Genomic DNA, 23,944 nt, shown 5'->3' with positions numbered 1-23,944 from the left:
TCTAGTGTCCACAAATGTACAGTGTCCACAAATGTACAGTGTCCACAAATGTACAGGGTCCATAAATCTGCAGTGTCCAGATAGCTACAGTGTCCAGATAGCTACAGTGTCCATAAATCTGCAGTGTCCATAAATCTACAGTGTCCAGAAATCTACAGTGTCCATAAATCTGCAGTGTCCATAAATCTGCAGTGTCCATAAATCTGCAGTGCCCATAAATCTACAGTGCCCATATAGCTACAGTGCCCATATAGCTACAGTGCCCATATAGCTACAGTGTCCACAAATCTACAGTGTCCATATAGCTACAGTGCCCATAAATCTACAGTGTCCATAAATCTACAGTGTCCAGATAGCTACAGTGTCCATAAATCTGCAGTGCCCATAAATCTACAGTGCCCATAAATCTGCAGTGCCCATAAATCTACAGTGTCCACAAATCTACAGTGTCCACATAGCTACAGTGTCCACATAGCTACAGTGCCCATAAATCTACAGTGCCCATAAATCTGCAGTGCCCATAAATCTGCAGTGTCCATAAATCTGCAGTTTCCACAAATCTACAGTGTCCACAAATCTACAGTGTCCACATAGCTACAGTGCCCATAAATCTGCAGTGCCCATAAATCTGCAGTGTCCACAAATCTACAGTGTCCACAAATCTACAGTGTCCACATAGCTACAGTGCCCATAAATCTACAGTGTCCACAAATCTACAGTGTCCACAAATCTAGTGTCCACAAATCTAGTGTCCACAAATCTAGTGTCCGCAAATGTACAGTGTCCACAAATGTACAGTGTCCACAAATGTACAGTGTCCACAAATGTACAGGGTCCATAAATCTGCAGTGTCCAGATAGCTACAGTGTCCAGATAGCTACAGTGTCCATAAATCTGCAGTGTCCATAAATCTACAGTGTCCATAAATCTACAGTGTCCAGAAATCTGCAGTGTCCATAAATCTGCAGTGTCCATAAATCTGCAGTGCCCATATAGCTACAGTGCCCATATAGCTACAGTGCCCATATAGCTACAGTGTCCACAAATCTACAGTGTCCATATAGCTACAGTGCCCATAAATCTACAGTGTCCATAAATCTACAGTGTCCAGATAGCTACAGTGTCCATAAATCTGCAGTGCCCATAAATCTACAGTGCCCATAAATCTGCAGTGCCCATAAATCTACAGTGTCCACAAATCTACAGTGTCCACATAGCTACAGTGTCCACATAGCTACAGTGCCCATAAATCTACAGTGCCCATAAATCTGCAGTGCCCATAAATCTGCAGTGTCCATAAATCTGCAGTTTCCACAAATCTACAGTGTCCACAAATCTACAGTGTCCACATAGCTACAGTGCCCATAAATCTGCAGTGTCCACAAATCTACAGTGTCCACAAATCTACAGTGTCCACAAATCTACAGTGTCCACATAGCTACAGTGCCCATAAATCTACAGTGTCCACAAATCTACAGTGTCCACAAATCTAGTGTCCACAAATCTAGTGTCCACAAATCTAGTGTCCACAAATGTACAGTGTCCACAAATGTACAGTGTCCACAAATGTACAGGGTCCATAAATCTGCAGTGTCCAGATAGCTACAGTGTCCAGATAGCTACAGTGTCCATAAATCTGCAGTGTCCATAAATCTACAGTGTCCATAAATCTACAGTGTCCAGAAATCTACAGTGTCCATAAATCTGCAGTGTCCATAAATCTGCAGTGTCCATAAATCTGCAGTGCCCATAAATCTACAGTGCCCATATAGCTACAGTGCCCATATAGCTACAGTGTCCACAAATCTACAGTGTCCATATAGCTACAGTGCCCATAAATCTACAGTGTCCATAAATCTACAGTGTCCAGATAGCTACAGTGTCCATAAATCTGCAGTGCCCATAAATCTACAGTGCCCATAAATCTACAGTGTCCATAAATCTACAGTGTCCAGATAGCTACAGTGTCCATAAATCTACAGTGTCCATAAATCTGCAGTGTCCATAAATCTGCAGTGTCCATAAATCTACAGTGTCCATATAGCTACAGTGCCCATAAATCTACAGTGTCCAGATAGCTAAAGTGCCCATAAATCTGCAGTGTCCATAAATCTGCAGTGTCCATAAATCTGCAGTGTCCATAAATCTACAGTGTCCATAAATCTGCAGTGTCCATAAATATGCAGTGTCCATAAATATGCAGTGTCCATAAATCTACAGTGCCCATAAATCTGCAGTGTCCATAAATCTGCAGTGTCCATAAATCTGCAGTGTCCACAAATATGCAGTGCCCATAAATATGCAGTGTCCATAAATATGCAGTGTCCATAAATATGCAGTGTCCATAAATATGCAGTGTCCATAAATCTAGTGCCCATAAATCTACAGTGTCCACAAATCTAGTGTCCACAAATCTAGTGTCCACAAATCTAGTGTCCACAAATCTAGTGTCCACAAATCTACAGTGTCCACAAATCTACAGTGTCCACAAATCTAGTGTCCACAAATCTACAGTGTCCACAAATCTACAGTGTCCACAAATCTACAGTGTCCAGATAGCTAAAGTGTCCATAAATCTACAGTGTCCATAAATCTACAGTGTCCATATAGCTACAGTGCCCATAAATCTACAGTGTCCAGATAGCTAAAGTGTCCAGATAGCTAAAGTGTCCATAAATCTACAGTGCCCATAAATCTGCAGTGCCCATAAATCTACAGTGTCCATAAATCTACAGTGTCCATAAATCTACAGTGTCCATAAATATGCAGTGTCCATAAATATGCAGTGTCCATAAATCTACAGTGTCCATATAGCTACAGTGCCCATAAATCTACAGTGTCCAGATAGCTACAGTGCCCATAAATCTACAGTGTCCAGATAGCTAAAGTGTCCATAAATCTACAGTGCCCATAAATCTGCAGTGTCCATAAATCTACAGTGTCCATAAATATGCAGTGTCCATAAATATGCAGTGTCCAGATAGCTACAGTGCCCATAAATCTACAGTGTCCAGATAGCTAAAGTGTCCATAAATCTACAGTGCCCATAAATCTGCAGTGTCCATAAATCTACAGTGTCCATAAATATGCAGTGTCCATAAATATGCAGTGTCCATATAGCTACAGTGCCCATAAATCTACAGTGTCCAGATAGCTAAAGTGTCCATAAATCTACAGTGCCCATAAATCTGCAGTGTCCATAAATCTACAGTGTCCATAAATCTACAGTGTCCATAAATATGCAGTGTCCATAAATGTAGTGTCCATAAATGTAGTGTCCATAAATCTAGTGTCCATAAATCTAGTGTCCACAAGTCTACAGTGTCCATAAATCTACAGTGTCCATAAATCTACAGTGTCCATAAATCTAGTGTCCATAAATCTAGTGTCCACAAATCTACAGTGTCCATAAATCTAGTGTCCATAAATCTAGTGTCCATAAATCTACAGTGTCCATAAATCTAGTGTCCATAAATCTAGTGTCCACAAATCTACAGTGTCCACAAATCTACAGTGTCCATAAATCTACAGTGTCCATAAATCTAGTGTCCACAAATCTAGTGTCCACAAATCTAGTGTCCATAAATCTACAGTGTCCATAAATCTACAGTGTCCATAAATCTACAGTGTCCATAAATCTAGTGTCCATAAATCTAGTGTCCACAAATCTACAGTGTCCACAAATCTACAGTGTCCATAAATCTACAGTGTCCATAAATCTAGTGTCCACAAATCTAGTGTCCACAAATCTAGTGTCCACAAATCTACAGTGTCCATAAATCTACAGTGTCCACAAATCTACAGTGTCCACAAATCTACAGTGTCCATAAATCTAGTGTCCACAAATCTACAGTGTCCACAAATCTACAGTGTCCACAAATCTACAGTGTCCACAAATCTACTGTCCACAAATCTAGTGTCCATAAATCTACAGTGTCCACAAATCTAGTGTCCACAAATCTAGTGTCCACAAATCTACAGTGTCCACAAATCTACAGTGTCCATAAATCTAGTGTCCATAAATCTACAGTGTCCATAAATCTACAGTGTCCATAAATCTAGTGTCCACAAATCTACAGTGTCCATAAATCTACAGTGTCCATAAATCTTCTTTTGGGCCTCCTTATCTCGAGAGACAATGGATACGCGCCTGGAGGTGGTCAGTGGTTTGTGAAGCAGCGCCTGGAGTGGCTATAAAGGCCAATTCTGGAGTAACAGGCTCTTCCACAGGTGCTGCAGAGAAATTTGTTTGTTGGGGCTGTTGCACAGTTGGCTCTCCCCTTGCGCCTCTGTCTTTTTTCCTGCCAACTACTAAGTCTCTTCGACTCGCCACAATTTAGCCCTGTCTTTATGGCTGCCCGCCAGCTCTGGCGAATGCTGGCAACTGACTCCCACGACTTGTGATCAATGTCACACGATTTCATGTCGCGTTTGCAGACGTCTTTATAACGGAGACATGGACGGCCGGTGGGTCTGATACCAGTGGCGAGCTCGCTGTACAATGTGTCTTTGGGGATCCTGCCATCTTCCATGCGGCTCACATGGCCAAGCCATCTCAAGCGCCGCTGACTCAGTAGTGTGTATAAGCTGGGGATGTTGGCCGCTTCAAGGACTTCTGTGTTGGAGATATAGTCCTGCCACCTGATGCCAAGTATTCTCCGAAGGCAGCGAAGATGGAATGAATTGAGACGTCGCTCTTGGCTGGCATACGTTGTCCAGGCCTCGCTGCCGTAGAGCAAGGTGCTGAGGACACAGGCCTGATACACTCGGACTTTTGTGTTCCGTGTCAGTGCGCCATTTTCCCACACCCTCTTGGCCAGTCTGAACATAGCAGTGGAAGCCTTGCCCATGCGCTTGTTGATTTCTGCATCTAGAGACAGGTTACTGGTGATAGTTGAGCCTAGGTAGGTGAACTCTTGAACCACTTCCAGAGCGTGGTCGCCAATATTGATGGATGGAGCATTTCTGACATCCTGCCCCATGATGTTCGTTTTCTTGAGGCTGATGGTTAGGCCAAATTCATTGCAGGCAGACGCAAACCTGTCGATGAGACTCTGCAGGCATTCTTCAGTGTGAGATGTTAAAGCAGCATCGTCAGCAAAGAGGAGTTCTCTGATGAGGACTTTCCGTACTTTGGACTTCGCTCTTAGACGGGCAAGGTTGAACAACCTGCCCCCTGATCTTGTGTGGAGGAAAATTCCTTCTTCAGAGGATTTGAACGCATGTGAAAGCAGCAGGGAGAAGAAAATCCCAAAAAGTGTGGGTGCGAGAACACAGCCCTGTTTCACACCACTCAGGATAGGAAAGGGCTCTGATGAGGAGCCACCATGTTGAATTGTGCCTTTCATATTGTCATGGAATGAGGTGATGATACTTAGTAGCTTTGGTGGACATCCGATCTTTTCTAGTAGTCTGAAGAGACCACGTCTGCTGACGAGGTCAAAGGCTTTGGTGAGATCAATGAAAGCAATGTAGAGGGGCATCTGTTGTTCACGGCATTTCTCCTGTATCTGACGAAGGGAGAACAGCATGTCAATAGTCGATCTCTATTCAATCTACAGTGTCCATAAATCTAGTGTCCACAAATCTAGTGTCCACAAATCTAGTGTCCACAAATCTACAGTGTCCACAAATCTACAGTGTCCATAAATCTACAGTGTCCATAAATCTACAGTGTCCATAAATCTAGTGTCCATAAATCTAGTGTCCATAAATCTGCAGTGCCCATAAATCTAGTGTCCATAAATCTAGTGTCCATAAATCTAGTGTCCATAAATCTAGTGTCCATAAATCTGCAGTGCCCATAAATCTAGTGTGTCCACAAATCTAGTGTCCACAAATCTAGTGTCCACAAATCTAGTGTCCACAAATCTACAGTGTCCATAAATCTACAGTGCCCATATAGTGACAGTGTCCATAAATCTAGAGTGTCCATAAATCTAGAGTGTCCATAAATCTAGAGTGTCCATAAATCTAGAGTGCCCATAAATCTGCAGTGTCCATAAATCTACAGTGCCCATAAATCTGCAGTGTCCAGATAGCTACAGGGTCCATAAATCTGCAGTGCCCATAAATCTGCAGTGTCCATAAATCTGCAGTGCCCATAAATCTGCAGTGTCCAGATAGCTACAGTGTCCATAAATCTACAGTGTCCATAAATCTACAGTGTCCATAAATCTACAGTGTCCATAAATCTACAGGGTCCATAAATCTACAGGGTCCATAAATCTGCAGTGCCCATAAATCTACAGTGCCCATAAATCTGCAGTGTCCAGATAGCTACAGTGTCCAGATAGCTACAGTGTCCATAAATCTACAGTGTCCATATAGCTACAGTGTCCAGATAGCTACAGTGTCCATAAATCTACAGTGCCCATAAATCTGCAGTGTCCAGATAGCTACAGTGTCCATAATTCTGCAGTGTCCAGATAGCTACAGTGTCCATAAATCTACAGTGCCCATAAATCTGCAGTGTCCAGATAGCTACAGTGTCCAGATAGCTACAGTGTCCAGATAGCTACAGTGTCCATAAATCTACAGTGTCCATAAATCTACAGTGTCCAGATAGCTACAGTGTCCAGATAGCTACAGTGTCCAGATAGCTACAGTGTCCAGATCGCTACAGTGTCCAGATAGCTACAGTGTCCATAAATCTACAGTGCCCATAAATCTGCAGTGTCCAGATAGCTACAGTGTCCATAATTCTGCAGTGTCCAGATAGCTACAGTGTCCATAAATCTACTGTGCCCATAAATCTGCAGTGTCCATAAATCTGCAGTGTCCAGATAGCTACAGTGTCCAGATAGCTACAGTGTCCAGATAGCTACAGTGCCCATAAATCTACAGTGCCCATAATTCTGCAGTGTCCAGATAGCTACAGTGTCCAGATAGCTACAGTGTCCATAAATCTGCAGTGCCCAGAAATCTGCAGTGTCCATAAATCTGCAGTGTCCATAAATCTACAGTGCCCATAAATCTGCAGTGCCCATAAATCTGCAGTGTCCATAAATCTGCAGTGTCCAGATAGCTACAGTGCCCATAAATCTACAGTGCCCATAAATCTGCAGTGCCCATAAATCTGCAGTGTCCAGATAGCAACAGTGTCCAGATAGCTACAGTGCCCATAAATCTGCAGTGTCCAGATAGCTACAGTGTCCAGATAGCTACAGGGTCCATAAATCTGCAGTGCCCATAAATCTGCAGTGTCCATAAATCTGCAGTGCCCATAAATCTGCAGTGTCCAGATAGCTACAGTGTCCATAAATCTACAGTGTCCATAAATCTACAGTGTCCATAAATCTACAGGGTCCATAAATCTACAGGGTCCATAAATCTGCAGTGCCCATAAATCTACAGTGCCCATAAATCTGCAGTGTCCAGATAGCTACAGTGTCCAGATAGCTACAGTGTCCAGATAGCTACAGTGTCCATAAATCTACAGTGTCCATAAATCTACAGTGTCCATATAGCTACAGTGTCCAGATAGCTACAGTGTCCATAAATCTACAGTGCCCATAAATCTGCAGTGTCCAGATAGCTACAGTGTCCATAATTCTGCAGTGTCCAGATAGCTACAGTGTCCATAAATCTACAGTGCCCATAAATCTGCAGTGTCCAGATAGCTACAGTGTCCAGATAGCTACAGTGTCCATAAATCTACAGTGTCCATAAATCTACAGTGTCCAGATAGCTACAGTGTCCAGATAGCTACAGTGTCCAGATCGCTACAGTGTCCAGATAGCTACAGTGTCCATAAATCTACAGTGCCCATAAATCTGCAGTGTCCAGATAGCTACAGTGTCCATAATTCTGCAGTGTCCAGATAGCTACAGTGTCCATAAATCTACTGTGCCCATAAATCTGCAGTGTCCATAAATCTGCAGTGTCCAGATAGCTACAGTGTCCAGATAGCTACAGTGTCCAGATAGCTACAGTGCCCATAAATCTACAGTGCCCATAATTCTGCAGTGTCCAGATAGCTACAGTGTCCAGATAGCTACAGTGTCCATAAATCTGCAGTGCCCAGAAATCTGCAGTGTCCATAAATCTGCAGTGTCCATAAATCTACAGTGCCCATAAATCTGCAGTGCCCATAAATCTGCAGTGTCCATAAATCTGCAGTGTCCAGATAGCTACAGTGCCCATAAATCTACAGTGCCCATAAATCTGCAGTGCCCATAAATCTGCAGTGTCCAGATAGCAACAGTGTCCAGATAGCTACAGTGCCCATAAATCTGCAGTGTCCAGATAGCAACAGTGTCCAGATAGCTACAGTGTCCATAAATCTACAGTGCCCATAAATCTGCAGTGTCCATAAATCTGCAGTGTCCAGATAGCTACAGTGTCCAGATAGCTACAGTGTCCATAAATCTACAGTGCCCATAAATCTGCAGTGTCCATAAATCTACAGTGTCCATAAATCTACAGTGCCCATAAATCTGCAGTGTCCAGATAGCTACAGTGTCCAGATAGCTACAGTGTCCATAAATCTACAGTGCCCATAAATCTGCAGTGTCCATAAATCTACAGTGTCCATAAATCTACAGTGCCCATAAATCTGCAGTGTCCAGATAGCTACAGTGTCCAGATAGCTACAGTGTCCAGATAGCTACAGTGCCCATAAATCTGCAGTGCCCATAAATCTGCAGTGTCCATAAATCTGCAGTGTCCAGATAGCTACAGTGTCCAGATAGCTACAGTGCCCATAAATCTGCAGTGCCCATAAATCTGCAGTGTCCAGATAGCTACAGTGTCCATAAATCTGCAGTGCCCATAAATCTGCAGTGTCCAGATAGCTACAGTGTCCAGATAGCAACAGTGTCCATAAATCTGCAGTGCCCATAAATCTGCAGTGTCCATAAATCTGCAGTGCCCATAAATCTGCAGTGTCCAGATAGCTACAGTGTCCAGATAGCTACAGTGTCCATAAATCTGCAGTGTCCAGATAGCTACAGTGTCCAGATAGCTACAGTGTCCATAAATCTACAGTGTCCATAAATCTACAGTGCCCATAAATCTGCAGTGTCCAGATAGCTACAGTGTCCAGATAGCTACAGTGTCCATAAATCTACAGGGTCCATAAATCTGCAGTGCCCATAAATCTGCAGTGTCCATAAATCTACAGTGTCCATAAATCTACAGTGCCCATAAATCTGCAGTGCCCATAAATCTGCAGTGTCCAGATAGCTACAGTGTCCAGATAGCTACAGTGCCCATAAATCTGCAGTGCCCATAAATCTGCAGTGTCCAGATAGCTACAGTGTCCAGATAGCTACAGTGTCCAGATAGCTACAGTGCCCATAAATCTGCAGTGCCCATAAATCTGCAGTGTCCAGATAGCTACAGTGTCCATAAATCTGCAGTGCCCATAAATCTGCAGTGTCCAGATAGCTACAGTGTCCAGATAGCTACAGTGTCCAGATAGCAACAGTGTCCATAAATCTGCAGTGCCCATAAATCTGCAGTGTCCATAAATCTGCAGTGCCCATAAATCTGCAGTGTCCAGATAGCTACAGTGTCCAGATAGCTACAGTGTCCATAAATCTGCAGTGTCCAGATAGCTACAGTGTCCATAAATCTACAGTGTCCATAAATCTACAGTGTCCATAAATCTACAGTGCCCATAAATCTGCAGTGTCCAGATAGCTACAGTGTCCAGATAGCTACAGTGTCCATAAATCTACAGGGTCCATAAATCTGCAGTGTCCATAAATCTACAGTGTCCATAAATCTACAGTGCCCATAAATCTGCAGTGTCCAGATAGCTACAGTGTCCATAAATCTACAGTGTCCATAAATCTACAGTGCCCATAAATCTACAGTGTCCATAAATCTACAGTGCCCATAAATCTGCAGTGTCCAGATAGCTACAGTGTCCAGATAGCTACAGTGTCCATAAATCTACAGTGCCCATAAATCTGCAGTGTCCAGATAGCTACAGTGTCCATAAATCTACAGTGCCCATAAATCTGCTGTGTCCAGATAGCTACAGTGCCCATAAATCTGCAGTGTCCATAAATCTACAGTGCCCATAAATCTGCAGTGTCCAGATAGCTACAGTGTCCATAAATCTGCAGTGTCCAGATAGCTACAGTGTCCATAAATCTACAGTGCCCATAAATCTGCTGTGTCCAGATAGCTACAGTGTCCATAAATCTACAGTGCCCATAAATCTGCTGTGTCCAGATAGCTACAGTGTCCATAAATCTACAGTGCCCATAAATCTGCAGTGTCCAGATAGCTACAGTGTCCATAAATCTACAGTGCCCATAAATCTGCTGTGTCCAGATAGCTACAGTGTCCATAAATCTGCTGTGTCCAGATAGCTACAGTGTCCATAAATCTACAGTGCCCATAAATCTACAGTGTCCAGATAGCTACAGTGTCCATAAATCTACAGTGCCCATAAATCTGCTGTGTCCATAAATCTACAGTGCCCATAAATCTGCAGTGTCCAGATAGCTACAGTGTCCAGATAGCTACAGTGTCCATAAATCTACAGTGCCCATAAATCTGCTGTGTCCAGATAGCTACAGTGTCCATAAATCTACAGTGCCCATAAATCTACAGTGTCCAGATAGCTACAGTGTCCAGATAGCTACAGTGCCCATAAATCTACAGTGTCCATAAATCTGCAGTGCCCATAAATCTGCTGTGTCCAGATAGCTACAGTGTCCATAAATCTACAGTGCCCATAAATCTACAGTGTCCAGATAGCTACAGTGTCCATAAATCTACAGTGTCCAGATAGCTACAGTGCCCATAAATCTACAGTGTCCATAAATCTGCAGTGCCCATAAATCTGCAGTGCCCATAAATCTACAGTGCCCATAAATCTACAGTGTCCAGATAGCTACAGTGTCCAGATAGCTACAGTGTCCATAAATCTGCAGTGCCCATAAATCTGCAGTGCCCATAAATCTACAGTGCCCATAAATCTACAGTGTCCATAAATCTACAGTGTCCAGATAGCTACAGTGTCCAGATAGCTACAGTGTCCAGATAGCTACAGTGTCCATAAATCTACAGTGTCCATAAATCTGCAGTGTCCATAAATCTGCAGGGTCCATAAATCTACAGGGTCCATAAATCTGCAGTGCTCATAAATCTACAGTGTCCATAAATCTACAGTGTCCATAAATCTGCAGTGTCCCGATAGCTACAGTGTCCATAAATCTGCAGTGTCCATAAATCTGCAGTGTCCATAAATCTGCAGTGCTCATAAATCTGCAGTGTCCATAAATCTGCAGTGTCCATAAATCTGCAGTGTCCATAAATCTGCAGTGCCCATAAATCTGCAGTGTCCATAAATCTGCAGTGCTCATTAATCTGCAGTGTCCATAAATCTGCAGTGCCCATAAATCTGCAGTGTCCATAAATCTGCAGTGCTCATAAATCTGCAGTGCTCATAAATCTGCAGTGCTCATAAATCTACAGTGCCCATAAATCTGCAGGGTCCATAAATCTGCAGTGTCCAGATAGCTACAGTGTCCAGATAGCTACAGTGTCCATAAATCTGCAGTGTCCATAAATCTGCAGTGCCCATAAATCTACAGTGCCCATAAATCTGCAGTGTCCATAAATCTACAGTGTCCAGATAGCTACAGTGTCCAGAAATCTACAGTGCCCATAAATCTGCAGTGCCCAGATAGCTACAGTGTCCATAAATCTACAGTGTCCATAAATCTACAGTGTCCATAAATCTACAGTGTCCAGATAGCTGCAGTGTCCATAAATCTACAGTGTCCAGATAGCTAAAGTGTCCAGATAGCTAAAGTGTCCAGATAGCTGAAGTGTCCATAAATCTACAGTGCCCATAAATCTACAGTGTCCATAAATCTACAGTGTCCATAAATCTGCAGTGCCCATAAATCTACAGTGTCCAGATAGCTACAGTGTCCATAAATCTACAGTGCCCATAAATCTACAGTGTCCAGATAGCTAAAGTGTCCATAAATCTACAGTGCCCATAAATCTACAGTGTCCATAAATCTACAGTGTCCATAAATCTACAGTGTCCACAAATCTACAGTATCCACAAATCTAGTGTCCACAAATCTAGTGTCCACAAATCTACAGTGTCCACAAATCTACAGTGTCCACAAATCTACAGTGTCCACAAATCTAGTGTCCACAAATCTAGTGTCCACAAATCTACAGTGTCCACAAATCTAGTGTCCACAAATCTAGTGTCCACAAATCTAGTGTCCACAAATCTACAGTGTCCACAAATCTACAGTGTCCATAAATCTACAGTGTCCACAAATCTACAGTATCCACAAATCTAGTGTCCACAAATCTAGTGTCCACAAATCTACAGTGTCCACAAATCTACAGTGTCCACAAATCTAGTGTCCACAAATCTAGTGTCCACAAATCTACAGTGTCCACAAATCTAGTGTCCACAAATCTAGTGTCCACAAATCTACAGTGTCCACAAATCTACAGTGTCCATAAATCTACAGTGCCCATAAATCTACAGTGTCCAGATAGCTAAAGTGTCCATAAATCTACAGTGCCCATAAATCTACAGTGTCCATAAATCTAGTGTCCACAAATCTACAGTGTCCACAAATCTACAGTGTCCACAAATCTACAGTGTCCACAAATCTAGTGTCCACAAATCTACAGTGCCCATAAATCTGCAGTGCCCATAAATCTGCAGTGCCCATAAATCTACATTGCCCATAAATCTGCAGTGTCCATAAATCTACAGTGTCCATAAATCTACAGTGTCCAGATAGCTACAGTGTCCAGATAGCTACAGTGTCCAGAAATCTACAGTGCCCATAAATCTGCAGTGCCCAGATAGCTACAGTGTCCATAAATCTACAGTGTCCATAAATCTACAGTGCCCATAAATCTACAGTGTCCAGATAGCTGCAGTGTCCATAAATCTACAGTGTCCAGATAGCTAAAGTGTCCAGATAGCTGAAGTGTCCATAAATCTACAGTGCCCATAAATCTACAGTGTCCATAAATCTACAGTGTCCATAAATCTACAGTGTCCATAAATCTACAGTGCCCATAAATCTACAGTGTCCAGATAGCTACAGTGTCCATAAATCTACAGTGCCCATAAATCTACAGTGTCCAGATAGCTAAAGTGTCCATAAATCTACAGTGCCCATAAATCTACAGTGTCCATAAATCTAGTGTCCACAAATCTACAGTGTCCACAAATCTAGTGTCCACAAATCTAGTGTCCACAAATCTAGTGTCCACAAATCTACAGTGTCCACAAATCTAGTGTCCACAAATCTAGTGTCCACAAATCTAGTGTCCACAAATCTACAGTGTCCACAAATCTACAGTGTCCATAAATCTACAGTGTCCAGATAGCTACAGTGTCCATAAATCTACAGTGCCCATAAATCTACAGTGTCCAGATAGCTACAGTGTCCAGATAGCTACAGTGTCCATAAATCTACAGTGTCCATAAATCTAGTGTCCATAAATCTAGTGTCCACAAATCTACAGTGTCCTCAAATCTAGTGTCCACAAATCTAGTGTCCACAAATCTAGTGTCCACAAATCTACAGTGTCCACAAATCTACAGTGTCCACAAATCTACAGTGTCCATAAATCTGCAGTGCCCATAAATCTAGTGCCCATAAATCTAGTGTCCATAAATCTAGTGTCCATAAATCTGCAGTGCCCATAAATCTAGTGTCCATAAATCTAGTGTCCATAAATCTAGTGTCCACAAATCTAGTGTCCATAAATCTACAGGGCCCATAAATCTACAGGGCCCATAAATCTACAGTGCCCATAAATCTACAGTGCCCATAAATCTACAGGGCCCATAAATCTACAGGGTCCATAAATCTACAGGGTCCATAAATCTGCAGTGTCCATAAATCTACAGGGTCCATATAGCTACAGTGCCCATAAATCTACAGTGTCCATAAATCTGCAGTGTCCATAAATCTGCAGTGTCCATAAATCTGCAGTGCCCATAAATCTGCAGTGCCCATACAGCTACAGTGCCCATAAATCTGCAGTGCCCATAAATCTGCAGTGCCCATAAATCTACAGTGCCCATAAATCCACAGTGTCCATTAATCCGCAGTGTCCATAAATCTGCAGTGTCCATAAATCTGCAGTGTCCATAAATCTGCAGTGTCCATAAATCTACAGTGTCCATAAATCTGCAGTGCCCATACAGCTACAGTGTCCATACAGCTACAGTGTCCATACAGCTACAGTGTCCATACAGCTACAGTGTCCATATATCTACAGTGTCCATAAATCTACAGTGTCCATAAATCTACAGGGCCCATAAATCTACAGGGCCCATAAATCTACAGGGCCCATAAATCTGCAGTGTCCATACAGCTACAGTGTCCATACAGCTACAGTGTCCATATACCTACAGTGTCCATATACCTACAGTGTCCATATACCTACAGTGTCCATAAATCTACAGTGTCCATAAATCTACAGTGTCCATAAATCTACAGGGTCCATAAATCTACAGGGTCCATATAGCTACAGTGTCCATAAATCTACAGTGTCCATAAATCTACAGGGTCCATAAATCTACAGGGTCCATAAATCTACAGTGTCCATAAATCTACAGGGTCCATAAATCTACAGTGTCCATAAATCTACAGGGCCCATAAATCTACAGGGCCCATAAATCTGCAGTGTCCATACAGCTACAGTGTCCATACAGCTACAGTGTCCATATACCTACAGTGTCCATATACCTACAGTGTCCATAAATCTACAGTGTCCATAAATCTACAGGGTCCATAAATCTACAGGGTCCATATAGCTACAGTGTCCATAAATCTACAGTGTCCATAAATCTACAGTGTCCATAAATCTACAGGGTCCATAAATCTACAGTGTCCATAAATCTACAGTGCCCATAAATCTGCAGTGTCCATAAATCTGCAGTGTCCATAAATCGACAGAGTCCATAAATCGACAGGGTCCATAAATCGACAGGGTCCATAAATCGACAGGGTCCATAAATCTACAGTGCCCATAAATCTACAGGGCCCATAAATCTACAGGGTCCATAAATCTACAGGGTCCATAAATCTACAGGGTCCATATAGCTACAGTGTCCATAAATCTACAGTGTCCATAAATCTACAGGGCCCATAAATCTACAGTGTCCATAAATCGACAGGGTCCATAAATCGACAGTGCCCATAAATCGACAGTGCCCATAAATCGACAGTGCCCATAAATCGACAGGGTCCATAAATCGACAGTGCCCATATAGCTACAGTGCCCATATCTACACTGTCCATATATCTAGTGTCCATATAGCTACAGTGTCCATATAGCTACAGGACCCATATCTACACTGTCCATATATCTAGTGTCCATATAGCTACAGTGTCCATATAGCTACAGGGCCCATATCTACACTGTCCATATATCTAGTGTCCATATAGCTACAGTGTCCATATAGCTACAGGACCCATATCTACACTGTCCATATATCTAGTGTCCATATAGCTACAGGGCCCATATCTACACTGTCCATATATCTAGTGTCCATATAGCTACAGTGTCCATATAGCTACAGGGCCCGTATCTACACTGTCCATATATCTAGTGTCCATATCTACACTGTCCATATATCTACACTGTCCATATATCTACACTGTCCATATATCTACAGTGCTCATATATCTACAGTGCTCATATATCTACAGTGCTCATATATCTACACTGACCATATATCTACAGTGCTCATATATCTACACTGACCATATATCTGCAGTGCTCATATATCTACACTGTCCATATATCTACACTGTCCATATATCTACAGTGCTCATATATCTTCACTGTCCATATATCTACACTGTCCATATATCTACACTGTCCATATATCTACACTGTCCATATATCTACAGTGCTCATATATCTTCACTGTCCATATATCTACACTGTCCATATATCTACACTGTCCATATATCTACACTGTCCATATATCTGCAGTGCTCATATATCTTCACTGTCCATATATCTACACTGTCCATATATCTACAGTGTCTATTTGCCCATCTGTGTTCCCGATGATCCTTTTGTCAGAAATGTTTTAAGATTGTTTTTTCCCCAGCCAATGTTTACTCTGACAGCAGCTCCTTAATTACACACCTGGCAAGAGGGCAGTGTCTCCTGGTTTAATGGGATGACTGGATGGCGCGAGCCCAATGGGCAGGCGATCTCTGGCACTCACCCATCTGTCTGCTCATTGACTCTGCTGTCTATTGCCAGGTACCTTCATCCAAGTGGCAGCAAACCAGTGGTAATGTCTGTTCATTCTCCAGCAGTGGGAAGACACAGTTGTGGCCAGCACTGACACACATCCACCCAAGGCAAGGACCAACTGCAAGCTGCCATCTATCGGAGGCAGGGACGGTATGTGGCACAAAAGCCCTAGAGTCTGATACCGGTTGACACCCCAGATATGAACTTTTTGTCTTTGAGTGTGGTAGACCACCTGGGACTCTCCGGCATTTCCTTGCTTTATTTTGGAGTTTACCTGAGATCTGAAGGTCACTTTGGCCATTCTGCTGCACAGCTATTTCTGGAACTACTTTCTCCAGTTCCTTGGAGTTATCCTCACAATTCTCCATTTCACTGCACACCCCACCACACCGCCCCCCCCCCCCCCCCCCGGCAACCCCCATCCACACCCCCCATCCACACCCCCACCCCAAATCCCCACTCACACAACATAATCAAAATCCAACTTCAGGATGATCAGACACATTGAAGGGATCACAGGATGTGTGTGAACGTCAGAGAGAAAGTAGCACCCAGGCTTTTGCTATCAGTTCGCTCTCTAGCTGTTCTGCGCAGATTATTTGTCTGCTTTGACTCTCATTGATTCAAACCTATTTTGCAAGAGGGGCTGTATTTTGGTTTCTTTTTTTAAAAATGTTCTTGGGATTTGGGCAATGCTGGCATCTCAGTTTTAAATGGCCTGCCCCTTATTCTGAGACTATGTCCCCTGGTTCTAGACTCACCAGCCAGGGGAAACATCCTATCCACATCTACCCTGTCAAACCCTGTAGGAATTTTGTAAGTTTCAATGAGATCACCTCCCATTGTTCGAAACTCTGGAGAATACTGGCCCATTTTCTGCAACCTCTCCTCATAAGACAATTCCGCCATCCCAGGGATTAGTCTGGTGAATCTCTGTTGCACTCCCTCTATGGCAAGTATATCCTTCCTTAGATAAGGAGACCAAAACTGTACACAATACTCCAGGTGCGGTCTCACCAAGGCTTTATCCAATTGCAGCAAGATTTCTTTACTCCTGTACTCAAATCCCCTTGCAATGAAGGCCAACATACCATTTACCTTCCTAATTGCTTGCTGCACCTGGATACTAGCTTTTAGTGACTCATGAACAAGGACACCCAGGTTCCTTTGGACATCAACACTCCCCAACTTCTCACCATTTAAGAAATACTCTGTCTTTCTGTTTTTTCTACCAAAGTGGATCACTTCACACTTATTCACATTATATTGCATCAGCCATGTTGTTGCCCATTCACTTAGTCTTTCAAAAGCTCCTTGAAGCCTCCTTGCATCCTCCTCCTTACATTCCCTCCTAGTTTTGTGTCATCAGTCCTGAGCTTGCTTCTTCAGTTTGGTCAGGCTAATTGAATTCCAATTCCTCTGTTCCAACACCTGCTTTCTATAACGTTTTTCATCCCTTCAACCCGACAATCGAGTTGTTAAAAGGTACATTTAATAACGTTTTTCCCTTGTGCCTGATCAATAATTTGAGTTTTAACATGTTGTTTTTCAGTAGTCTACTGCCACTCCCCGGCTTTGTTACTAACTTTCCAATCTATGGTCTTTCTCCAACAACGGCTTATCGCAAAGGTCTTCATTCAAATTAATGAACAAAGGAAGTTTTACTGCTCCTTTCTAGTCACTGAAATGTTTTTTGATGAGATTTATTGTCTAAATTGACCATTGCTTTATGGTCAGTCTTAAAATAACAATTCAGTAGATACTGAATCTATATTGACTTATTTATAATTACTCACTGGACAGGTAGAAAGCTAAAAGCTAATATTGTGTAATGTTAAGAGGAATCGATAGCAGTATAAATAAGCACAGCCCAGGACTGACTGATTAACCTATTTCTTACAGGCTGCTTACTGCAAGACAAACTGTAGAGGTGCCAAATGTTAATTTACAGATTATCTGTATGTTTGCATTGATTCGATGAAAGATTGAAAAACAGCACCTTAAATTAGACAAGAGTTCAGAATGAAGTGACCGGACTTAAATTTAGATTTGCAAAACATTTGTTGAGTTTTTATTGTTGAAGTGCAGGTTCCCGATCACTGACACTCTCCCCGGTCACCGACACACTCTCCCCGGTCACCGACGCGCTCTCCCCGGTCACCGACACACTCTCCCTATGGCAGTCACACTGCCTGAACGTGCTCCCTATTGCGCTGTTCACTCACGCTTGTTCTTTTGTTTCTCTGTTGCAGTGACCAAGTGCAAACCAGTACGTTGTCCATCCCAGAAAAGCTTTATCTCCAAGCTCAGCTCCAGTCGATTGCACAGTGCTCATCTCCCCTCTGTCACAGTGCCAGGTAAGGACCGTCAAATCTTTTGGAGACATTCTGACTGGACTACCAACTGGCTCACTCCTCCATTACTGCACACCCATAGGCTATTCTCCCACAGGGTGCCACTCGGTATGCTCACTCGTCAGTCTGCTGGGGCCGGCTGCTGCATGTTTCCCCATGGATCCTCAGGCTGTTATGTCAGATCCTGATGGACAAATCTGGTGCCTGTTCTTTTCTTCAGCTGCAGGGAGATTGGAGAGATCAAAAAGTATCCCTGGACCCTGTGCCTGGTTTGGTAACCCCACCAAGACGGAAGAATCACAGGAGGGTACTCATACACCACAACACAACGGTGCAGGAACAGTCAACTTCCAACTCTTACAGGACAGGGGGATCAATAGAGGCAATAGAGGGATACTGTCCCCAGAAGTGCAGAAGATTTTAGTTTAGGCAGGCGCAGGCTTGGAGGGACGAATGGCTTGTTCCTGTGCTGTACTGTTCTTTGTTCTTTGTTCAATACTGAGGGAGTGCCGCACTGTGGGTCAGTACTGAGGGAGTGCCGCACTGTCGGAGGGTCAGTACTGAGGGAGTGCCGCACTGTCGGAAGGTCAGTACTGAGGGAGTGCCGCACTGTCGGAGGGTCAGTAGTGAGGGAGTGCTGCACTGTCGGAAGGTTAGTACTGAGGGAGTGCTGCACTGTCGGAGGGTCAGTACTGAGGGAGTGCCGCACTGTCGGAAGGTCAGTAGTGAGGGAGTGCTGCACTGTCGGAGGGTCAGTAGTGAGGGAGTGCTGCACTGTCGAAGGGTCAGTAGTGAGGGAGTGCTGCGCTGTTGGAGGGGCAGTACTGAGGGAGTGCTGCACTGTCAGCATCAGTACTGTGGGAGTGCTGCACTGTTGTAGGGTCAGTACTGAGGGAGCGTGGCACTGTCGGAGGGTCAGTAGTGAGGGAGTGCCGCACTGTCGGAGGGTCAGTACTGAGGGAGCGTGGCACTGTCTGAGCAGTATTTCCTCATACTGACTATGCAGAACCTCTTTCCTTGTCCTGCCTATGTCGTTGGTACCTACATGGGCCACGCCGACTGGATCCTCCCCCTCCCACTGTAAGTTCCTCTCCAGCCCTGGGCAGACGTCCTGAACCCTGACACCGGGCAGGCAACACAGCCGTCTGGACTCTCGCTCTTTGCTGCAGTGAACAGAGTCAATCCCCCCCTAACTATACTGCCCCTGACTACCACTACATTCCTTTTTTCTCCCTCCACTTGAATGGCTTCCTGTACCATGGTGTCATGGTCAGGTTGCTCATCCACCCTGCAGCCCCCACTCTCATCCAAACAAGCTGAAATAACCTCAAACCTGTTGGACAATCACAAAGGCTGAGGCTCCTGCACTCCTGCCCTCTGGGACCCCTTACCTGTCTCAGCTGCAGCCACACTCTCCTGTCCCTGACCACTGACCAAATCAGAAGACCCTATCCTAAGGGGTGTGACAGTCTCCTGGTACAAAGTGTTCAGGTAACTTTCCCCCTCCTTGATGCAGCTCAGACTCCAGTTCAATGACTCTGAGTCGAAGCTCTTTGAGCCGCAAACACTTACTGCAGACGTGTTTGCCCTGGATCACACTGACATCCAGGAGCTCCCACATGCAGCAGCCGTGACATCACCTGTCCTGCCATCCTTAATGTGTTTCAATTAACTACTTAATTATTTTATTCAATTATTTTATTTTCCTTTTTATATATATTTTATTAAGCTTACCACGAGTTCATTTACTATTTTAAACGTTAGGATCAGAATGGACCTTAATCACTTAGCAGATACTCACTAAACAGGTACCTTCTTCACAAACCAATCACCTACCTGCTTGCCTGTAATGTTTGATGCTATGTTTGATTTAAATTAAGTTAAACTAAAAGCTTACCTGTATACTCAAACCGGCCACTCTCTGTTTCCCTGCTCTCTCTTGCGATTGTGATGCCACTCTGATGTCACATCGATTTTTCCATGCTCCGCTCCCAGCGTGCTCCTCTCTCTCCAATCCCGCCATGCTCCTCTCTCTCTCTCCGCTCCCGCCGTGCTCCTCTCTCTCTCTCCGCTCCCGCCGTGCTCCTCTCTCTCTCTCCACTCCCGCCGTGCTCCTCTCTCTCTCTCCGCTCCCGCCGTGCTCCTCTCTCTCTCTCCGCTCCCGCCGTGCTCCTCTCTCTCTCTCCGCTCCCGCCGTGCTCCTCTCTCTCTCTCCGCTCCCGCCGTGCTCCTCTCTCTCTCTCCGCTCCCGCCGTGCTCCTCTCTCTCTCTCCACTCCCACCGTGCTCCTCTCTCTCTCTCCGCTCCCGCCGTGCTCCTCTCTCTCTCTCCGCTCCCACCATACTCCTCTCTTTGTATCCGCTCCCGCCGTGCTCCTCTCTTTGTATCCGCTCCCGCCGTGCTCCTCTCTCTCTCTCCGCTCCCGCCGTGCTCCTCTCTCTCCAATCCCGCCGTGCTCCTCTCTCTCCACTCCCACCGTGCTCCTCTCTCTCTCTCCGCTCCCGCCGTGCTCCTCTCTCTCTCTCCGCTCCCGCCGTGCTCCTCTCTCTCTCTCCGCTCCCGCCGTGCTCCTCTCTCTCTCTCCACTCCCACCGTACTCCTCTCTTTGTATCCGCTCCCGCCATGCTCCTCTCTCTCTCTCCGCTCCCGCCGTGCTCCTCTCTCTCCAATCCCGCCGTGCTCCTCTCTCTCCACTCCCACCGTGCTCCTCTCTCTCTCTCCGCTCCCGCCGTGCTCCTCTCTCTCTCTCCGCTCCCGCCGTGCTCCTCTCTCTCTCTCCGCTCCCGCCGTGCTCCTCTCTCTCTCTCCGCTCCCGCCGTGCTCCTCTCTCTCTCTCCGCTCCCGCCGTGCTCCTCTCTCTCTCTCCGCTCCCGCCGTGCTCCTCTCTCTCTCTCTCTCCGCTCCCGCCGTGCTCCTCTCTCTCTCTCTCTCCGCTCCCGCCGTGCTCCTCTCTCTCTCTCTCTCTGCTCCCGCCGTGCTCCTCTCTCTCTCTTTCTGCTCCCGCCGTGCTCCCCTCTCTTTCTGCTCCCGCCGTTCTCCTTTCTCTCTCTGCTCCCGCCGTGCTCCTCTCTCTCTCTCTCTGCTCCCGCCGTTCTCCTTTCTCTCTCTCTCTGCTCCCGCAGTGCTCCTCTCTCTCTCTCCGCTCCCGCAGTGCTCCTCTCTCTCTCTCCGCACCCGCCGTGTTTCTCTCTCTCTCTCCGCTCCCGCTGTGCTCCTCTCTCTCTCCCTCTCCACATCCGCCGTGCTCCTCTCTCCCACTCCGCATCCGCCGTGCTCCTCTCTCCCACTCCGCATCCGCCGTGCTCCTCTCTCTCTCTCCGCATCCGCCGTGCTCCACTCTCTCTCTCTCTCCGCATCAGCCGTGCTCCTCTCTCTCTCTCCGCTCCTGCCGTGCTCCTCTCTCTCTCTCTCCGCTCCCGCCGTGCTCCTCTCTCTTTCTGCTCCCGCCGTTCTCCTTTCTCTCTCTCCGCTCCCGCCGTGCTCCTCTCTCACCCTCCAATCCCGCCGTGCTCCTCTCTCTGTATCCGCTCCCGCCATGCTCCTTTCCCTCCACTCCCACCGTGGTCCTCTCTCTGTATCCGCTCCCGCCGTGCTCCTCTCTCTCCAATCCCGCCATGCTCCTCTCTCTGTATCCGCTCCCGCCGTGTTCCTCTCTCTCCAATCCCGCCGTGCTCCTCTCTCTCACTCCACTCCAACCGTGCTCCTCTCACTCTCTCCACTCCCACCGTGCTCCTCTCTCTGTATCTGCTCCCGCCGTGCTCCTCTCTCTCTCCAATCCCGCCATGCTTCTCTCTCTCTCTCCGCTCCCGCCGTGCTCCTCTCTCTGTATCCGCTCCCACCGTGCTTCTCTCTCTCTCTCCACTCCCCCCGTGCTCCTCTCTCTGTATCCGCTCCCGCCGTGCTCCTCTCTATCCAATCCCGCCGTGCTCCTCTCTCTCACCGCTCCCCGCCGTGCTCCTCTCTCTCTCCGCTCCCGCCGTGCTCCTCTCTCTCTCTCCGCTCCCGCTGTGCTCCTCTATCTCCAATCCCGCCGTGCTCCTCTCTCTCCAATCCCGCCATGCTCCTCTCTCTCTCTCTGCTCTCTACGTGCCCATCTCTCTCTCTCTCCGCTCTCGCCGTTCTCTCTCTCTCTCTCCGCTCTTGCCGTTCTCCTCTCTCTCCCTCCGCTCCTGCCGTTCTCCTCTCTCTCCCTCCGCTCCTGCCGTTCTCCTCTCTCTCCCTCCGCTCCCGCCGTGCTCCTCTCTCTCTCTCCGCTCCCGCCGTTCTCTCTCTCTCTCTCTCCGCTCTCGCCGTGCCCCTCTCTCTCTCTTCCTCCACTCTCGCCGTTCTCTCTCTCTCTCTCTCTCTCTCTCCGCTCCCGCCGTGCTCCTCTCTCTCTCTCCGCTCCTGCCGTTCTCCCCTCTCTCCCTCCGCTCTCGCCATGCTCCTCTCTCTCCCTCCTCTCTCGCCGTGCTCCTCTCTCTCTCCCTCCGCTCGCACCGTGCTCCTCTCTCTCTCCCTCCGCTCTCACCGTGCTCCTCTCTCTCTCCCTCAGCTCTCGCCGTGCTCCCTCTCTCTCCCTCCGCTCTCGCCGTGCTCCTCTCTCTCTCCCTCCGCTCTCGCCGTGCTCCTCTCTCTCTCCCTCCGCTCTCGCCGGGCTCCTCTCTCTCTCCCTCCGCTCTCGCCGTGCTCCTCTCTCTCTCCCTCCGCTCTCGCCGTGCTCCTCTCTCTCTCCCTCCGCTCTCGCCGTGCTCCCTCTCTCTCCCTCCGCTCTCGCCGTGCTCCTTTCTCTCTCTCTCCGCTCCCGCCGCCCTGCCCCTCTCTCTCTCCGCTCCCGCCGCCCTGCCCCTCTCTCTCTCCGCTCCCGCCGCCCTGCCCCTCTCTCTCTCCGCTCCTGCCGCCCTGCCCCTCTCACTCTCCGCTCCCGCCACCCTGCCCCTCTCTCTCTCCGCTCCCGCCGCCCTGCCCCTCTCTCTCTCTCTCTCTCTCTCCGCTCCTGCCGCCCTGCCTCTCTCTCTCTCTCTCTGCTCACGCCGCCCTGCCCCTCTCTCTCTCTCTGTCTCTCTCTCTCTCTCCGCTCCCGCCGCCCTGCCTCTCTCTCTCTCTCTCTCTCTCTCCGCTCCCGTCGCCCTGCCCCTCTCTCTCTCTCTCTCTCTCTCTCTCCGCTCCCGCCGCCCTGCCTCTCTCTCTCTCTCTCTGCTCACGCCGCCCTGCCCCTCTCTCTCTCTCTGTCTCTCTCTCTCTCTTCGCTCTCGCCGTGCTCCTCTCTCTCTCTCTCCGCTCTCGCCGTGCTCCTTTCTCTCACTCTCCGCTCCCGCCGCCCTGCCCCTCTCTCTCTCCGCTCCCGCCGCCCTGCCCCTCTCTCTCTCTCT

General features: G+C 46.6%; 1 protein-coding gene across 4 annotated transcripts in view; it reads left to right on the top strand.

Moving 5' to 3' along the window:
• The window catches only part of LOC137365575 (glutamine-rich protein 2-like), a 236,765-nt gene that overhangs the window by 196,334 nt on the left and 16,487 nt on the right, over window positions 1-23,944 (top strand). For 2 of the 4 annotated variants that reach the window (XM_068027956.1, XM_068027954.1), the window contains 2 exons: window positions 16,299-16,389; window positions 18,492-18,596. In XM_068027956.1, coding sequence (XP_067884057.1) covers window positions 16,299-16,389; window positions 18,492-18,596 — 196 coding nt within the window. Of the gene's footprint in view, window positions 1-16,298; window positions 16,390-18,491; window positions 18,597-23,944 lie in introns of those variants that run through there. The other 2 variants (XM_068027955.1, XM_068027957.1) reach the window with 2 other exon arrangements.

The sequence above is a fragment of the Heterodontus francisci genome, unplaced genomic scaffold (assembly GCF_036365525.1).
Source record: "Heterodontus francisci isolate sHetFra1 unplaced genomic scaffold, sHetFra1.hap1 HAP1_SCAFFOLD_405, whole genome shotgun sequence".
NCBI classification, from domain to species: Eukaryota; Metazoa; Chordata; class Chondrichthyes; order Heterodontiformes; family Heterodontidae; genus Heterodontus; species Heterodontus francisci.
This window is presented reverse-complemented; position numbering and strand designations above follow the sequence as displayed.